The sequence below is a fragment of the Pristis pectinata genome, chromosome 18 (assembly GCF_009764475.1).
Source record: "Pristis pectinata isolate sPriPec2 chromosome 18, sPriPec2.1.pri, whole genome shotgun sequence".
NCBI lineage: Eukaryota > Metazoa > Chordata > Chondrichthyes > Rhinopristiformes > Pristidae > Pristis > Pristis pectinata.
The window spans coordinates 3,182,153-3,195,803 of NC_067422.1; the positions used below are offsets into that span (position 1 = coordinate 3,182,153).

The window sequence follows — 13,651 nt, forward strand, 5'->3', positions numbered from 1 at the left end:
CAAGGAGCGTGCACTATCCACGTCAAATCAACCCACTGGACTGGCACCACATCCTCTACCTGGAGATAGAGATGGTGCAAGGAAACGCCACTTTAGACAAATTCCCCTCCGAGTCACACACCATCCCGCCTTGGAATTTATGGCTGGGTAGAACTCCATACCCAACGTTACTGTGAAGTATTTTAACAGGGACTGCAGCAGTTCAAGATAGCTCACCAGCACCTTTTTCAAGGGCAGTTGGGTGTGGAAATCAACTGTTATCCTGGCCAGCAACACCCACCACCCTTGGAAAACATTACAGAAGCTCACGAGTCAGGATGATATGCAAGTTCTCAACTGACTATTGGAAAGCTGCCAGAGGGTAGCAAGCACAACTAGTTCTACTACCAATTAATTTAAATCTATATCCCTTAAAATCTCTGTTACATGCCCTTTACTGTTATATTTTTATTCTAGAAAATAACAATTTAACAGCAGTTGGTTATTACTCCCTCTGAGTTCCAGAATGTAAATCAGTCATGGTCAGGTGGACAGTCTTGCATTGCGGAAGTGCCTACAGGTTCACAGAGAAAGTGGGAGAATGATCCTTATAAAACGCTCAGTGACACAGGCAACTTTCAGTTTCATTACCATTGGAGCTGATGCAAACGGCCTTGTCCCTCTGCAGGGATTCACACCCGTTCTGGGGCTCAACACACACTCCGATACTGTCTCGCTTGTCCGGCAGACCTGCCGCCTCCATCCTGGGAACAGAGACAAAAGCTCGTGAAAATATTTCTCAGAACAAGGCTTGCTGGCAAAGCAAAGGGTTAAAACTCAGCAAATCCTGAGGTGGTGGGTGGTGTGAAGGAACTAAAACCTTTCCAATGAAGTACTATAGAGGTGCAGTCAATGTTGTCATGCTAGTATGTGCATCTACCAACAACAAGGAGAGGGGGAGAGGGAGGGAGGGGAGGGAGACACCGGAGACTGCAGATGCTGGAATCTGGAGCAGCACACAATCTGCTGGAGGAACTCAGCGGGTCAGCAGCATCTGTGGGAGGAGAGGAACTGTCGATGTTTTGGGTCCTGCTGCAGGGTTTCGACCTGAAATGTCAACAGTTCCTTTCCTCCCACAGATGCTGCTGACCCGCTGAGTTCCTCCAGCTGATTCTTTGTTGTTACAGAGAGGGATAAAAGATGAGGTGATCTGCTTTTTCGTTGGAGACTGAAGGATCAATATCAGGAGTGGCATTGGAACTCTCAGCCCTGTGACTGGGGAGGAAGGGGCGCATTACCCAACGGGTCACAGCCTGCGGAAAGAAATGGACGAATTCGATGTACGGCATCAACTGCTCCCGGTTTAACTCGACTACACTCAGTTAGAGCCATCGAGCAATACAGCACAGATACAGGACCTTCGGCCCAACCAGTCCGTGCCGACCACGGTGCCCACCCAGCTAGTCCCAATTTCCTGCGTTCGGCCCATATCCCTCCAAGCCCCTCCCCTCCATGTACCTATCCAAGTGCCTCTTAAATGTACTGTTGTACCTGCCTCACCCACTTCCTCTGGCAGCTCGTTCCACACACTCACCACCCTCTGCGTGAAAAAGTTGCCCCTCAGGTCCCTTTTAAATCTCTCCCCTCTCACCCTAAACCTATGCCCCCTAGTTTTGGACTCCCCTACCCTGGGGAAAAGACTGTTACCGTCCACCTTATCGATGCCGCTCATAATTTTAAATACTTCTATAAGGTCGCCCCTCAGTCTCCTATGTTCCAAGGAATAAAGACCCAGCCTGGCCAACCTCTCCCTATAACTCAGGCCCTCTAGTCCTGGCAACATCCTCGTAAATCTTCTCTGCACTCTGTCCAGTTTAACCGCATCTTTCCCATAACAGGGCGACCAAACTATACACAGTTCTCCCAGTGTGGCCTCACCAACGACTTATACAACTGCAACATAATGTCCCAACTCCTATAGTTGGCCCTGTTGGGTGGGTCAAGTCATTCTCTGTTCTGGGAAGAGACTGCCAGGCAGACAGAGGAAAACATACAAGAATGTGCTGAAAGCTGCTTTTGAGAAGGCAACCTCCCCTCTGACTGCAGGCGATCGCAGGCCCACAAACTGTCCAATGCAGAGAAGGAGCACATTGAGAGGTACAAGGAGCAAACGGCCCACTCACCCGCTCCTTCAGGCACCTCCTGCCCCACCCACATTCTCAGGCACCACTGACAAGGAGTGGAGGCACCATCCTTGATCCCCAGGATCTGCAGAAGAGACCATGCTCCTACAACGGGGATCGGCTCTGCGCTCAGAGGTGCTCCCCAGTACTATGCCGTAGTGACACCTTCTCTCATCCGTCACCAGTCTTTCTAAATCACCGCCACTGTGGGAGGCGGCGTTACGATTACCCCTCACAGCTGAAGGAAGACGACGACTCCATCTATTAATGTTGGCCACGGGAACTTTCCACAAAACTATCTAACTCCAGGCGAGATTAAGCAAGGAAATGTTACGGAATCAGCAGGCAGCAAGGGCCAGTCAACAGTAGGAAAGTCATCCACGGGACTTGGACAGTGTGAGCCTAATGGGACATGCGAGCCCTGGTCATTGATTGGCTGCTGTCTGTGGGAGCTTGCTGTGTACAAATGGATAGCTTTATCGTTACCTGTAAAGGTCGGCGGGGATTGTGAAAGGCACAGTAAAAGATGTGGGTTTTTTTTTAAAATATTGTTCAAAAACCTCATTTTGGGGTTTTGAAATTCACAAAGGGAAATGGAACCAAGAACTAGAGGGCACCAGTTTAAGGTGGGAGGGGAAAGATTTAACAGGGACCCTAAGGGGCAACTTCTTCATGGAGAGAGAGTGGTGGGTATATGGAACGAGCTGCCAGGGGAAGTGGTTGGGGTAGGTACAATAACGACATTGAAAAGACATCTGGATAAGTACATGGATAGGGAAGGTTTAGAGGGATATGGGCCAAACACAGACAAATGGGACTGGCTTAGGTGGGCGCCTCGGTCAGCACGGATGAGTTGGGCCGAAGGGCCTGTTTCTGTGCTGTACTCTATGACTAAGTATTCAGGCTTTACTTGGGTGGCACACAGCATCCCTGGTGAGACGTGCCCTGTACCTCCATCAGACTCGAGCCTGGGGACAGTGAGTGCACCCAGCCAATTCATCCCTGTGGATTACATCGCTAATTTCCCCCGAGAATTCACCCCAAAAACAACAATGAAACCAATGGAAATTGGACTGTTCTCCCCCCTCAGACCCAACTCTGTGTTTGTGGACTTCAGGAAGGGGAGGTCAGCAGAACACACACTGGTCCTCACGGAGGGGTCAACGGTGGAAAGGGTGAGCAGCTTCAAGTTCCTGGGTATCAACATCTCGGAGGATCTATCCTGGGCCCAACACATTGATGCAATCACGAAGAAGGCACGCCTGTGGCTCCACTTCGTTAGGAGTTTGAGGAGACTTGGTAAAGACAGATTTCTACAGATGTAGAATGGAGAGCATTCTGACTGGTTGCATCACCGCCTGGTGTACGGAGACTCCACTGCACAGGATCGCAAGAGGCTGCAGAGGGTTGTAGATTCAGCCAGTTCCATCACAGGCACAACCCTCCCCACCATCGAGGACATCTTCAAGAGGCGGTGCCTCAAGAAGGCGGCATCCATCACTAAGGACCCTCACCACCCGGGACATGCCCTCTTCTCATTACTACCACCAGGGAGGAGGTACAGGAGCCTGAAGACCCGCACTCAATGATTCAGGAACAGCTTCTTCCCCTCCACCATCAGATTTCTGAACGGTCTGTGAACACCAACTTATTATTCCTTTTCTCGTACTTTTTATTTTTGTAATTTATAGATTTTTACATCTTTGCACTGTACTGCTGCTGCAAAACAGATTTCCTGTCATATGTCAGTGATAATAAACCTGATCCTGATTCCACGAGCAGGAAAGCCCACTCCAGAAATGAGAACCCTGCCACACACTGAACCCTTTGCTGCTCTCAGCTGATTATCTCTGCAGCCCCCGTGAGAACATAGAACAGTACAGCACAATACAGGCCCTTCGGCCCACAATGTTGTGCCGACCTTTAAACCTCGCCTAAGACTATCTAACCCCTTCCTCCCACATATCCCTCTACTTTAAATTCCTCCATATGCCTATCTAGTAATCTCTTGAATTTGAACAGAAGTATTCATTGAGGACCTCACCCACTTCCACAGCTTCCAGCCACATCTTCCCACTTTTATCTAATTGGTCCTACCTTTACTCTCATCACCCTTCTGCTCTTCACGTAAGTGAAAAATGCCTTGGAGTTTTCCTTAACCCTACTCGCCAAGGCCTTTTCATGTCCCCTTCTTGCTCTCCTCAGCCCCTTAAGTTCCTTCCTTGCTACCCTATATTCCTCAAGAGACCTATCTGATCCTTGCTGCCTAAACCTTATGTATACTGCCTTCTTCCTCCTAACTAGATGTTCCACCTCTCTTGGGTGGAACAAGGAAATCTTTATGCACAGTCCAGGGCTCTGGGAAACCGCGCCAGGAGTATCCAGAGCACTAGAGATTCACTAGGTTGATTCCCAGCAGCTACTGATTGTCCAATGAGGAAACAGAGTAGGTCGGCTCCAAATTCCCACAGCATCCGAGGGGCTGGTGAATCTCTAGAATTCTTTACCCCAGAGGGCAATGGAGAATGGATCATGGGCAGGTACTTAATGACGTAGATACGTCATGATTGGGGAATTGAGAGCAATGGGGAACCGACACAGAGGAGTTGTTGAGGCCAGTGTAGACCAGCCACGATCAGACTGACTGGTGGGGCAGTCTCGAGGGGCCGAGTGGCCTACTCCTGTTGTCTTCAGTTCTCATTGAAAGATAATGTTCTGAGCGGATAGATGCCGGGGCAGGGAGGGATGTTTCCCCTGGCTGAAGAGTTCATAACCGGGGGCAGTATCTCACGGTCTGCAAGACGGGAAGGCGGGACTGAAATGAAGATTTTGCTTCAGTGAGTGTGACAAATTGTTGAAATACTTCTGCCCGGAGTGCAGTGCAGGCCTGGCCATCAAGAATATCCAGAAAGATTTTTGAACAGAGGAGATACAAGCATCAGATGGCGAGTGCAACTGATTACCTTCTTGGTGTTGGTTTATTATTGTCACTTGTACCAAGATACAGTGAAAAACATGTCTTGCAGACTGATCGTACAGGTCAATTCATTACACAGTGCAGTTACATTGAGTTAGTACAGAGTGCATTGAGGTAGTACAGGTAAAAACAATAACAGTACAGAGTGAAGTGTTACAGCTACAGAGAAAGTGCAGTGCAATAAGGTGCAAGGTCACAACAAGGTAGATCATGAAGTCATAGCCCATCTCATTGTATAAGGGAACCGTTCAACAGTCTTATCACAGTGGGGTAGAAGCTGTCCTTAAGTCTGGTGGTACGTGCCCTCAGGTTCCTGTACCTTCTACCCGATGGAAGAGGAGAGAAGAGAGAATGTCCTAGGTGGGTGGGGTCTTTGATTATGCTGGCCGCTACACCAAGACAGTGAGAGGTAAAGACAGAGTCCAAGGAGGGGAGGCTGGTGTCCATCTGTACAAGGATCTCAATGCAAATCACTTAATCCAAAGGCCCAGTCTGTCAAGGCTGGAGCCGATTACAGTTGTGGTAAACATGCCAAATGAGAACAACGATAAACTAAGCCATGAACTACTTACCGGAATGTGAGGGTCTGCCCGCTGGTGTAGGTGGGCTCCTTGGAGTACAGCACACCACAAGTGGGAGAGTCATTCCTCAGTGCCATGTCCCTGCGACTGCTGAGACTAAAGCCCTCGCAGCCCACGATCCACTCTGTGGAGAAGGGTCAGTGTTCAGGAGCGCACTATCCCCAGATGAAGAGCTCAGCCATTTGAAACCGAGTTGTCAGCGGTCAGACGTCAGTGCGGCGGCGAGAGGGGGAGCCCGTCCGCACTGCAATCCCACCTCTGGCTGAGAGGATTTAACTCCCAGTTCCAGGGAGCAGGAGGGCAGTGCTGGGATGAGGGAGAGTGAAAGAAATCAGGCGAGGTTCCTGCTGGGAATTGTGGTGGGACCAGGGTAGGGGAGCGGCTCGGCTCCACAGGGCAGGAGAACTGAAGCCAGCGTCGGAATAAGGTTCGGCACAGCAGAGATTCCAATGCACAAACACGGGATCAAACGGTAGCCCTCTCATAGTGGGGTGTGCGCCTGCACCCCAGCGACACGCGGGGACGGGGGATGGGGGGGGGGTGGGCACACCTGCAACCCGGCGACACGCGGTCCCCCACGGGGAAGGGGTGAATTGGTGAGGACACCGGCAGCAGCCTCACAGAGCCCGATACTCTGGGCAGGGAGACGAGGAGCATCCTGACCCATTACCCCATCACACAGACACACCGAGACCTTATGTTGACTGACCGTGTGCACTCAGGGTGGTGTGTCCCGTCTGTGGGATGCTCCACGGGCTCCACTCCATCCGCCCCTCTCCCCGGGCACACACCCGGAAGGTGTAGCCAACGTTCGTGTCAATGTGCAAAACAACAAATTCCGTGTCGGGTCCAACGTAGACATCTTCAAAGTTGCTGGCTGAGCTTTTACAGAACTGTAACCGGTATTCCTGAGCCACAAAGTCATCGTCGTCCTGACAACGAACCACAAAACATCTGTCACACCTCAGGGAGCTGACAAAGGGTAACTGCTCCTCCCTGCATGCACAGGGCCCACACGTTCCAAGTCCTGCTCACCAGTCAATATCCCTCCTGATTGCATCTACCGGAGGCACATCTATGCTCAAGGATCCCCACTGGAAGAAAATACACAAATCCATCGTGAAGGAATGTTAATGAATCTCTCATTGCTGGAAGCAGTGACACAACACTCACTTTAACCAGTGTAACATTCCTTGATCCACCATCGGGAGTATCTACAGGAGGCGCTGCCTCAAGAAGGCAACATCCATCATCAAGGATCCCCACCATCCGGGCCGTGCCATCTTCTCGCAGCTCCCATCGGGCAGGAGGTACAGAAGCCTGAAGTCCCACACCACCAGGTTCAGGAACAGCGACTTCCCTTCAACCATTCAGTTCTTGAACCGACCTGCACAACCCTAACCCCACCTCAGCAACAGAACACTGCAGATCACCTCTTGCACTGCCGTGGACTTGTCTCTGATTGGGTCTCATTTTTACACTCGACTTTTTTTTTACCTTCACTGTCTTGTATCATTTATGTACAATTGACGTTCTGTGTGTTGTCCATACCTACGTGCCTGTGATGCTGCAACTTTTTCATTGCACCTGTACCTCACCGTACACGTGCACATAACGAGAAACCTGACTCCACTAGTAGATTTTTACAGGACTTGGAAATAATTCTACACATGACATTGTTAGTCCGGACATCTGAGTGTCCACAATACAAACACCGGAACAAGGAGCAGTTGACCACTTGCTCCCTCAAACCTGTTCCACCGGCTGATCCCATTGTAACCTTAACTCCATTCTCCCGGCCACCCCCTGCAGCCTTGTAGATGAGGAACCTGTCCAGCCCCACTAAAAATGTTCAGGAGGTTCTGCTTCCACCATCCCTCAAGAAAGAGTTTCAAAATCCCATCTTCATCCAAGAAAAAACTCAGTCTTAAATGGGTGACAGTTTTTACTTAATGACCCCTAGTTCTAGATTACATCCCTGCCACACCCAACCTGTCAAGATCCTAAGGTCTTGTGTTTCAATCAAGTCCCTTCCATCACAGGCACAACCCTCCCCACCATCGAGGACATCTTCAAGAGGCGGTGCCTTAAGAAGGCAGTATCCATCACTGAGGACCCTCACCACCCGGGACATGCCCTCTTCTCATTACTACCGTTGGGGAGGAGGTACAGGAGCCTGAAGACCCACACTTAACGATTCAGGAACAGCTTCTTCCCCTCCGCCATCAGATTTCTGAACAGTCCGTGAACTCTACCTCGTTATTTCTCTTTTGCACTATTTTTGTAATTTATAGTCACTTTGTGTCTTCGCACAGTACTGCTGCCACAAAACAACATTTCACATCATGTAAGGCAGTGATAATAAATCTGATTCTGATTCTAAACAGATAACCCTAGCCTACTTAACCTTTCCTCAGTAGATAACCTGTCCATTCCTCATACCTTGTCCGAACTGCTTCCAAAATACTTAGCTCTTGCCTGAAATAAAGCGACCAAAACTGTGCACAGTACTCCAGATGAGGTCCCACCAACTCCGTGTACAACTGAACCATAATTGCCCGACAATTCAACTCTCCTCACAATACCAGCTTTCCCAATTACTTGCTGCACAAGCATACTAACCTTCTGGGAACCCTGTACCGGGACCCCCGATCCCTCTTTATCAGTGGCAAGTTAAGGCTGCAGAAACCACACTGGGAGCTACTGAAACGTGAGGACGGGGGCAGCGATGCTGCCAGCCTGCTGACTACAGCCTTTCCCATTCACCTTCCGTCTGTAGCCAGTGCAGCCACTCTGCTCCCCCTGCTGGCTGCTTACCTAACTGCAGGGACAACATTGAGACAAGCTTCCCGTGCTGAGCACCATCATGCAGCAGAGGTGGCTATTCTGCCCATCACACTTGTGCTGGCTTTCTGAAAATACTATCCTGTATTCCATTCCCCTGCTCTGTCCTCATGGTTGTATTTCCCCTCCCCCATTTTAAGCACACCAATTTTGAAGGCACCTATAACTACAGGAACAGCTGGGCTTGGGATTAGATTAGTTCAAATTAGTTTATGGTCACATACACCAGGGCACAATGAACTTCTTTGCTTGCGTGAAGCTCAGAGTAAACGGTACACATGGTAATAATAAATACAGCAATACAGCAACGAGTGCAAACAACAGAATGGTACAAAGATTACAGTGCAAAAAGAGATGTTAAAGTGACAATAACGCAGTAACCAAGAGAGACAGAGTTAAGAGTCCGAGAACGTGGCAGCACCACCAGGAAGGGCATGTGAAAGGGATGATAGGTTCAGAAGTCTGATGACGGTGGGGAAGAAGCTGTTCCTGAGTCTGCACATCTGGGCTTTCAGCCTCTTGTATCTTCCCCCAGAAGATGGAAGAGAGAAGGCAGTGTCCAAAGACTCAGTTAATTCTGGAGCACAGGTCTTCAGTAGCACTGCTGGAATGTTGCCTGGTTTTGTGGCCCAGTGCTGTCAGTTTTGTCAATCAGATTGGCTGGACGCTGGTTCCCGTGATTGTGGCCGTCTCCAGAGGATGCTCAGCCATTCAGTACGTGGTTTCTTTAGCACCCACGTGCTGGGCCCTCCCACTAACTGTTTAACTGCCCCTCACCTGTAAGCAGATGAAGTAAGTCTGCAGAGCTTCCAGGGGACCAGCTGGCTGAGACATCATTTGGCCATTAGTTACCTGCTGTTTGGTACACATTTGGCCCTGCACTGCAGTTTCAGGTGGCTGACACCTCCTCATTTGTTGCTGTTCAATCCCTTTCTACACTGCTCACTGAACCCAGGGTTAATCCCCTGGCTCAATAGTGAGAGGTGAGGGATGTGCCAGTCCATAACGATTAGATTTAGGTGAGGTATGTTTCTGCTGATGCCTGGTGTTGAGCTGCAGTATCCATTCTGAGGCTACCCCATTTAGCACATTTGTAGTGCACAAACTACTGAAGGATTCCTGTGTGGGATCACATCTCCACAAGGACTGTGGGGAGATCCCTTGCACCCATCGGGGAGAGGTGCGCTACATTAGGTGGCAGGGTGGGAAGGAAGCTGAAAAATACCCAAACCCGTTGTGAAGAGACGTTGATCACTTGTTGCTGGAAGCAGTGACACAACACTCACTTTAACCAGTGTAACATTCCTTGATCCACCATCAGGAGTATCTACAGGAGGCACTGCTTCAAAAAGACAACATCCCCGCCATCCGGGCTGTGCCATCTTCTCGCTGCTACCGTCGGGCAGGAGGTACAGAAGCCTGAAGTCCCCACACCACCAGGTTCAGGAACAGCAACTTCCCTTCAACCATTGACCGGCACAACCCTGATCACTGCAGTTTAGCAACACTGTGACCACTAATAGTTGTGTTCTTTCTTATAGAAGTTGTGTATAATTTAGGTTTTTCTTGTGAACGCTGCTCATATGATGCTCTGTGCCTGTGATGCTGCTGCAAGTAAGTTTATCATTGCACCTGTGCACACATGGACTTGTGCAGACGACAATAAACTCGACTTTGCCTCAGCAATGCATCAACTGTAGTCCGAGGGGTACCCAGCCACCCCATACAAAATGAGTTTACCAGGCTCCCAGCACAGTCAGGAGAGATTTCCTTAGCTGTTGGTAAAACGGCCCCTATAACGGAAAGGAACACGACTTGGATTTTAACCTCTGCTCTCCCAATCTGCTGCCTTGACCCAGTTGAATGAGGGTGGGTCAAGGGCAGGAAGAAAACTGCTCAGTGGGCTACCAACTACTCCCACAGGGACAGCATGCTCCAGATAAGCTCCTGAGTTCGACTGAAGCTCTCAGCATAAACGAAGCCCACCCCACACCCATTGATATATTAGGTGGATATGGAGAGACAGCGGGGCCTGCAGGAAGATAAAAGGGAAGAGAGAGGAAATGTTCGCCCCCAGGAATCCCGTCGAAAATCCGCTCACCTTACACCATCGGACAAGAATCCCTCCTGGCCGCTCCGTCAGCTCCTCTATCTGGACGGGAGGCCGAGAAGCTATAGCTCCATGGGTGGAGATTCGGTCCTTGACAAAACCAAGGAAAGATTCATCCAACTGGACCGATAAACACGGCACCTCCACCAGTGAAGGGACCTCAGGCAAACTGGAAACAGGGAGAGAGGAGGGACAGACAGTTCAGTGGAAGGCACTGCAGGAATATGGCAACAACCACCAATGATGTACTGTGCACGTTTACCACTCCAAACCCTTCCGGCATTGCCACACCTCCAGCAGACAGCAACTCTCCAGAAAACATTGAGGATTCAAATTCAACAAAATTGTCTCTGTTGCCCTTGTTAAATAAAGGAACAACATTGGCTATTCTCCAGTCTTCTAGGACCTCACTTATGACTAAAGAGGATATCAAGATCTCAGTCAGGGCCCCAGCAATCTCCTCCCTTGCCTCCATCAGTACCCTGGGATAGATTCCATTAGGACCTGGGGACTTATCCATCATAATGTTTTTCAAAAGACTTTTGATTTTAGCTTCTCATAATTTTGTATGTTTAGAATAAGAAATTGTTCCATGAAATTTTCTTAAATTTCACATGACCTCAATTATCACAGCCTAGAACAATGGGAACTGAGGTAGAAACAGGTGGGAAGTTCAAGGGAGATATCAGAGGGAGGTTTTTCACCCAGAGAGTGGTTGGTGCATGGAATGCACTGCCTGGGGTGGTGGTGGAGGCAGATACGTTGATCAAGTTCAAGAGATTGTTAGATAAGCATATGGAGGAATTTAAAATAGGGGGATATGTAGGAGGAAGGGGTTAGATAGTCTTAGGCGTGGTTTAAAGTTCGGCACAACATGGTGGGCCCAAGGGCCTGTATTGTGCTGTATTGTTCTATGGTTCTAACACTCAACAAACCATAGTGGTTTACAGCTAACTGAAGGTCAGACTGCAAATAACATAGATAATCAGATTTTTTTTAAATGATACTGGTTGTCAGGGAAACTTGGTAACTGTCAAGTATACGAGATAGTGCCTCCAATAGTGCAGGACTCCAAGACTGGGAGCATCAGTCTGCATTGTACCAAAGGCTCTACACTCTACGTACACTTTGAATATATGAGAATTAAGTTAGTTAGGTAAGAAAGTACCTGTCCAGCTGGATTTGCAGAGCTTTCTTTGTGAAGTTTCCAAGTTTTTCCTCTGCTGTGCCACAGAGAACCGCAACCTCTCCTGCAAGGCAACAAGGTTGTCAGCCAACTGGCCATTTCCAGCAATCCCACACTTCCCTCCTTTCCCATTCCCCTACTCCCACACTGTGCAACTTCTAATGTCCAGAAGATGAAAGCTTAACCAAGTTACTCAGACATTTCACAATCAGGGGGAATTTACAGCAGCAACAGGTAACACAGCCCAATGGTCTGTGCTGCGTGAGCTCCTCCTCCACATTACAGACGTGCGGTGAATCAGCTCTGGGTGAGCTCTCATTCCAGCCATCACACTGTACTTCCAAAGAGTTTGTCTACAATGCTTTTAAGTTTAAGAGAGCATTTTTTAAAGCTTACATAAGTTATTACCTGAAGCCTGTAAGCCATTACCACAAGCCTTGAGATTAACAAGTAACCATTCGAGCGGGAGTTGTGCACTATGGTCCTACTTTGGATTGTGTCTTCTGACCACACGCACAGTACGGATATTTCCAACATCTACCCTGTATCTTCCTGTCAACTCTCTCTTCCTAAATTTTCTGTCTTGTCATAAGTGCCCAGATCTTACTGAATGATCCCAATGATCCAAACAAGAACTGAGACTGATCTTTATGCTGTGACACTCTAGGGCAGGTTTGTAATGAACCATGGCCATTCACCGATGCCTTCTGCTCTCAACCCTGAGGAAAAGACAGACTTGTCTTCCATGACCTCAGAACAATTTGCAGCAACTTTTGACGTCCAGTTATTGTGGCAAGGTAGGGAAACACACTCCCACAGCTAGATCCCACAAACAGCAATAACGATCAGATAATCTCGACTCAGATGAGAGTCGAGAACTACACATTGTGCTAAAGGATCTCAGGTCCACCCTGCCAGCTAACATGGTCTCTGTATACCTTTTCATCTAACAGACAGTACCAGATAGTGTAGCCTGCCCTCTATACTGCCTCAAGAGTGCCATTCTGGATCTCGGTGCTCAGTTTTTTTGGAGTGGGATAGAGACACAATACCTTCAAACCTCAGAGACGTGAGGCTATCCAATGAGCCACAGGTCAATACAAGACCTGCCACTTTCTGCCTTACCTTCTCGGAGCAGCTCCTCAGCCGTGTTCACACCATGCTCAATTAACTTCTGACAATCATCCAGAGGCTTGATGCTCTCTTCTTCAACTTTATCCACCTCTTGCAGGAGAAGTATTAACCGTTCATCCAGCAGCTTGATCACTGAGGCCTTCAATTCCTTGAAGTGGCGTTGTAGGGCATCGCGCGTCTCTACGGCACTCCCGTTGATCTGGATAGAGAAAGAAAATGGAAATACAACGATTAAGAACAGTGCTCGACACATCTTGGGATTAGCTAGAACCCATTCTGGCAGAGACTACCAGTACTCTTTCAGTTAACACCATTGCATAACAGTGCAGCTGTGCTTCCTTGAGTCACTGTCTGGAGATAAAGGCAGAAACATAAGCAATTCTGTTCTGGGGTTCAGCAGTTGTAATCTCTGGAGATACCGCCTGGCACTACCTCCTACATTACCCATCCCTTCCCCAGCCGATGAAACCGCAGGTAATTTATTCCAGAGTTCTCTGGTCTTCTATACTCTTGGTCTTTAGTTTATCTAAAAACTCTTGTACGATAAAGACGAACTCTTGATCTCGCCATCTGCCTCGTTGTGGCCCTTGCACCTTATCTGCCTACCTGCACTGCACCTTCCCTGCAACGGCAACACTGCATTCTGTTATTGTTTTC

General features: G+C 48.9%; 1 protein-coding gene across 2 annotated transcripts in view; it reads right to left on the minus strand.

Annotated features, from left to right (window-relative positions):
• crlf3 (cytokine receptor-like factor 3) overlaps positions 1-13,651 on the minus strand; it is a 61,065-nt gene that overhangs the window by 5,955 nt on the left and 41,459 nt on the right. For both annotated transcript variants that reach the window (XM_052032961.1, XM_052032962.1), the window contains exons 3-8: positions 12,986-13,193; positions 11,843-11,924; positions 10,666-10,843; positions 6,430-6,652; positions 5,712-5,844; positions 631-743 (exon numbers count right to left, since the gene is read on the minus strand). In XM_052032961.1, coding sequence (XP_051888921.1) covers positions 631-743; positions 5,712-5,844; positions 6,430-6,652; positions 10,666-10,843; positions 11,843-11,924; positions 12,986-13,193 — 937 coding nt within the window. The remainder of the gene's footprint in view (positions 1-630; positions 744-5,711; positions 5,845-6,429; positions 6,653-10,665; positions 10,844-11,842; positions 11,925-12,985; positions 13,194-13,651) is intronic.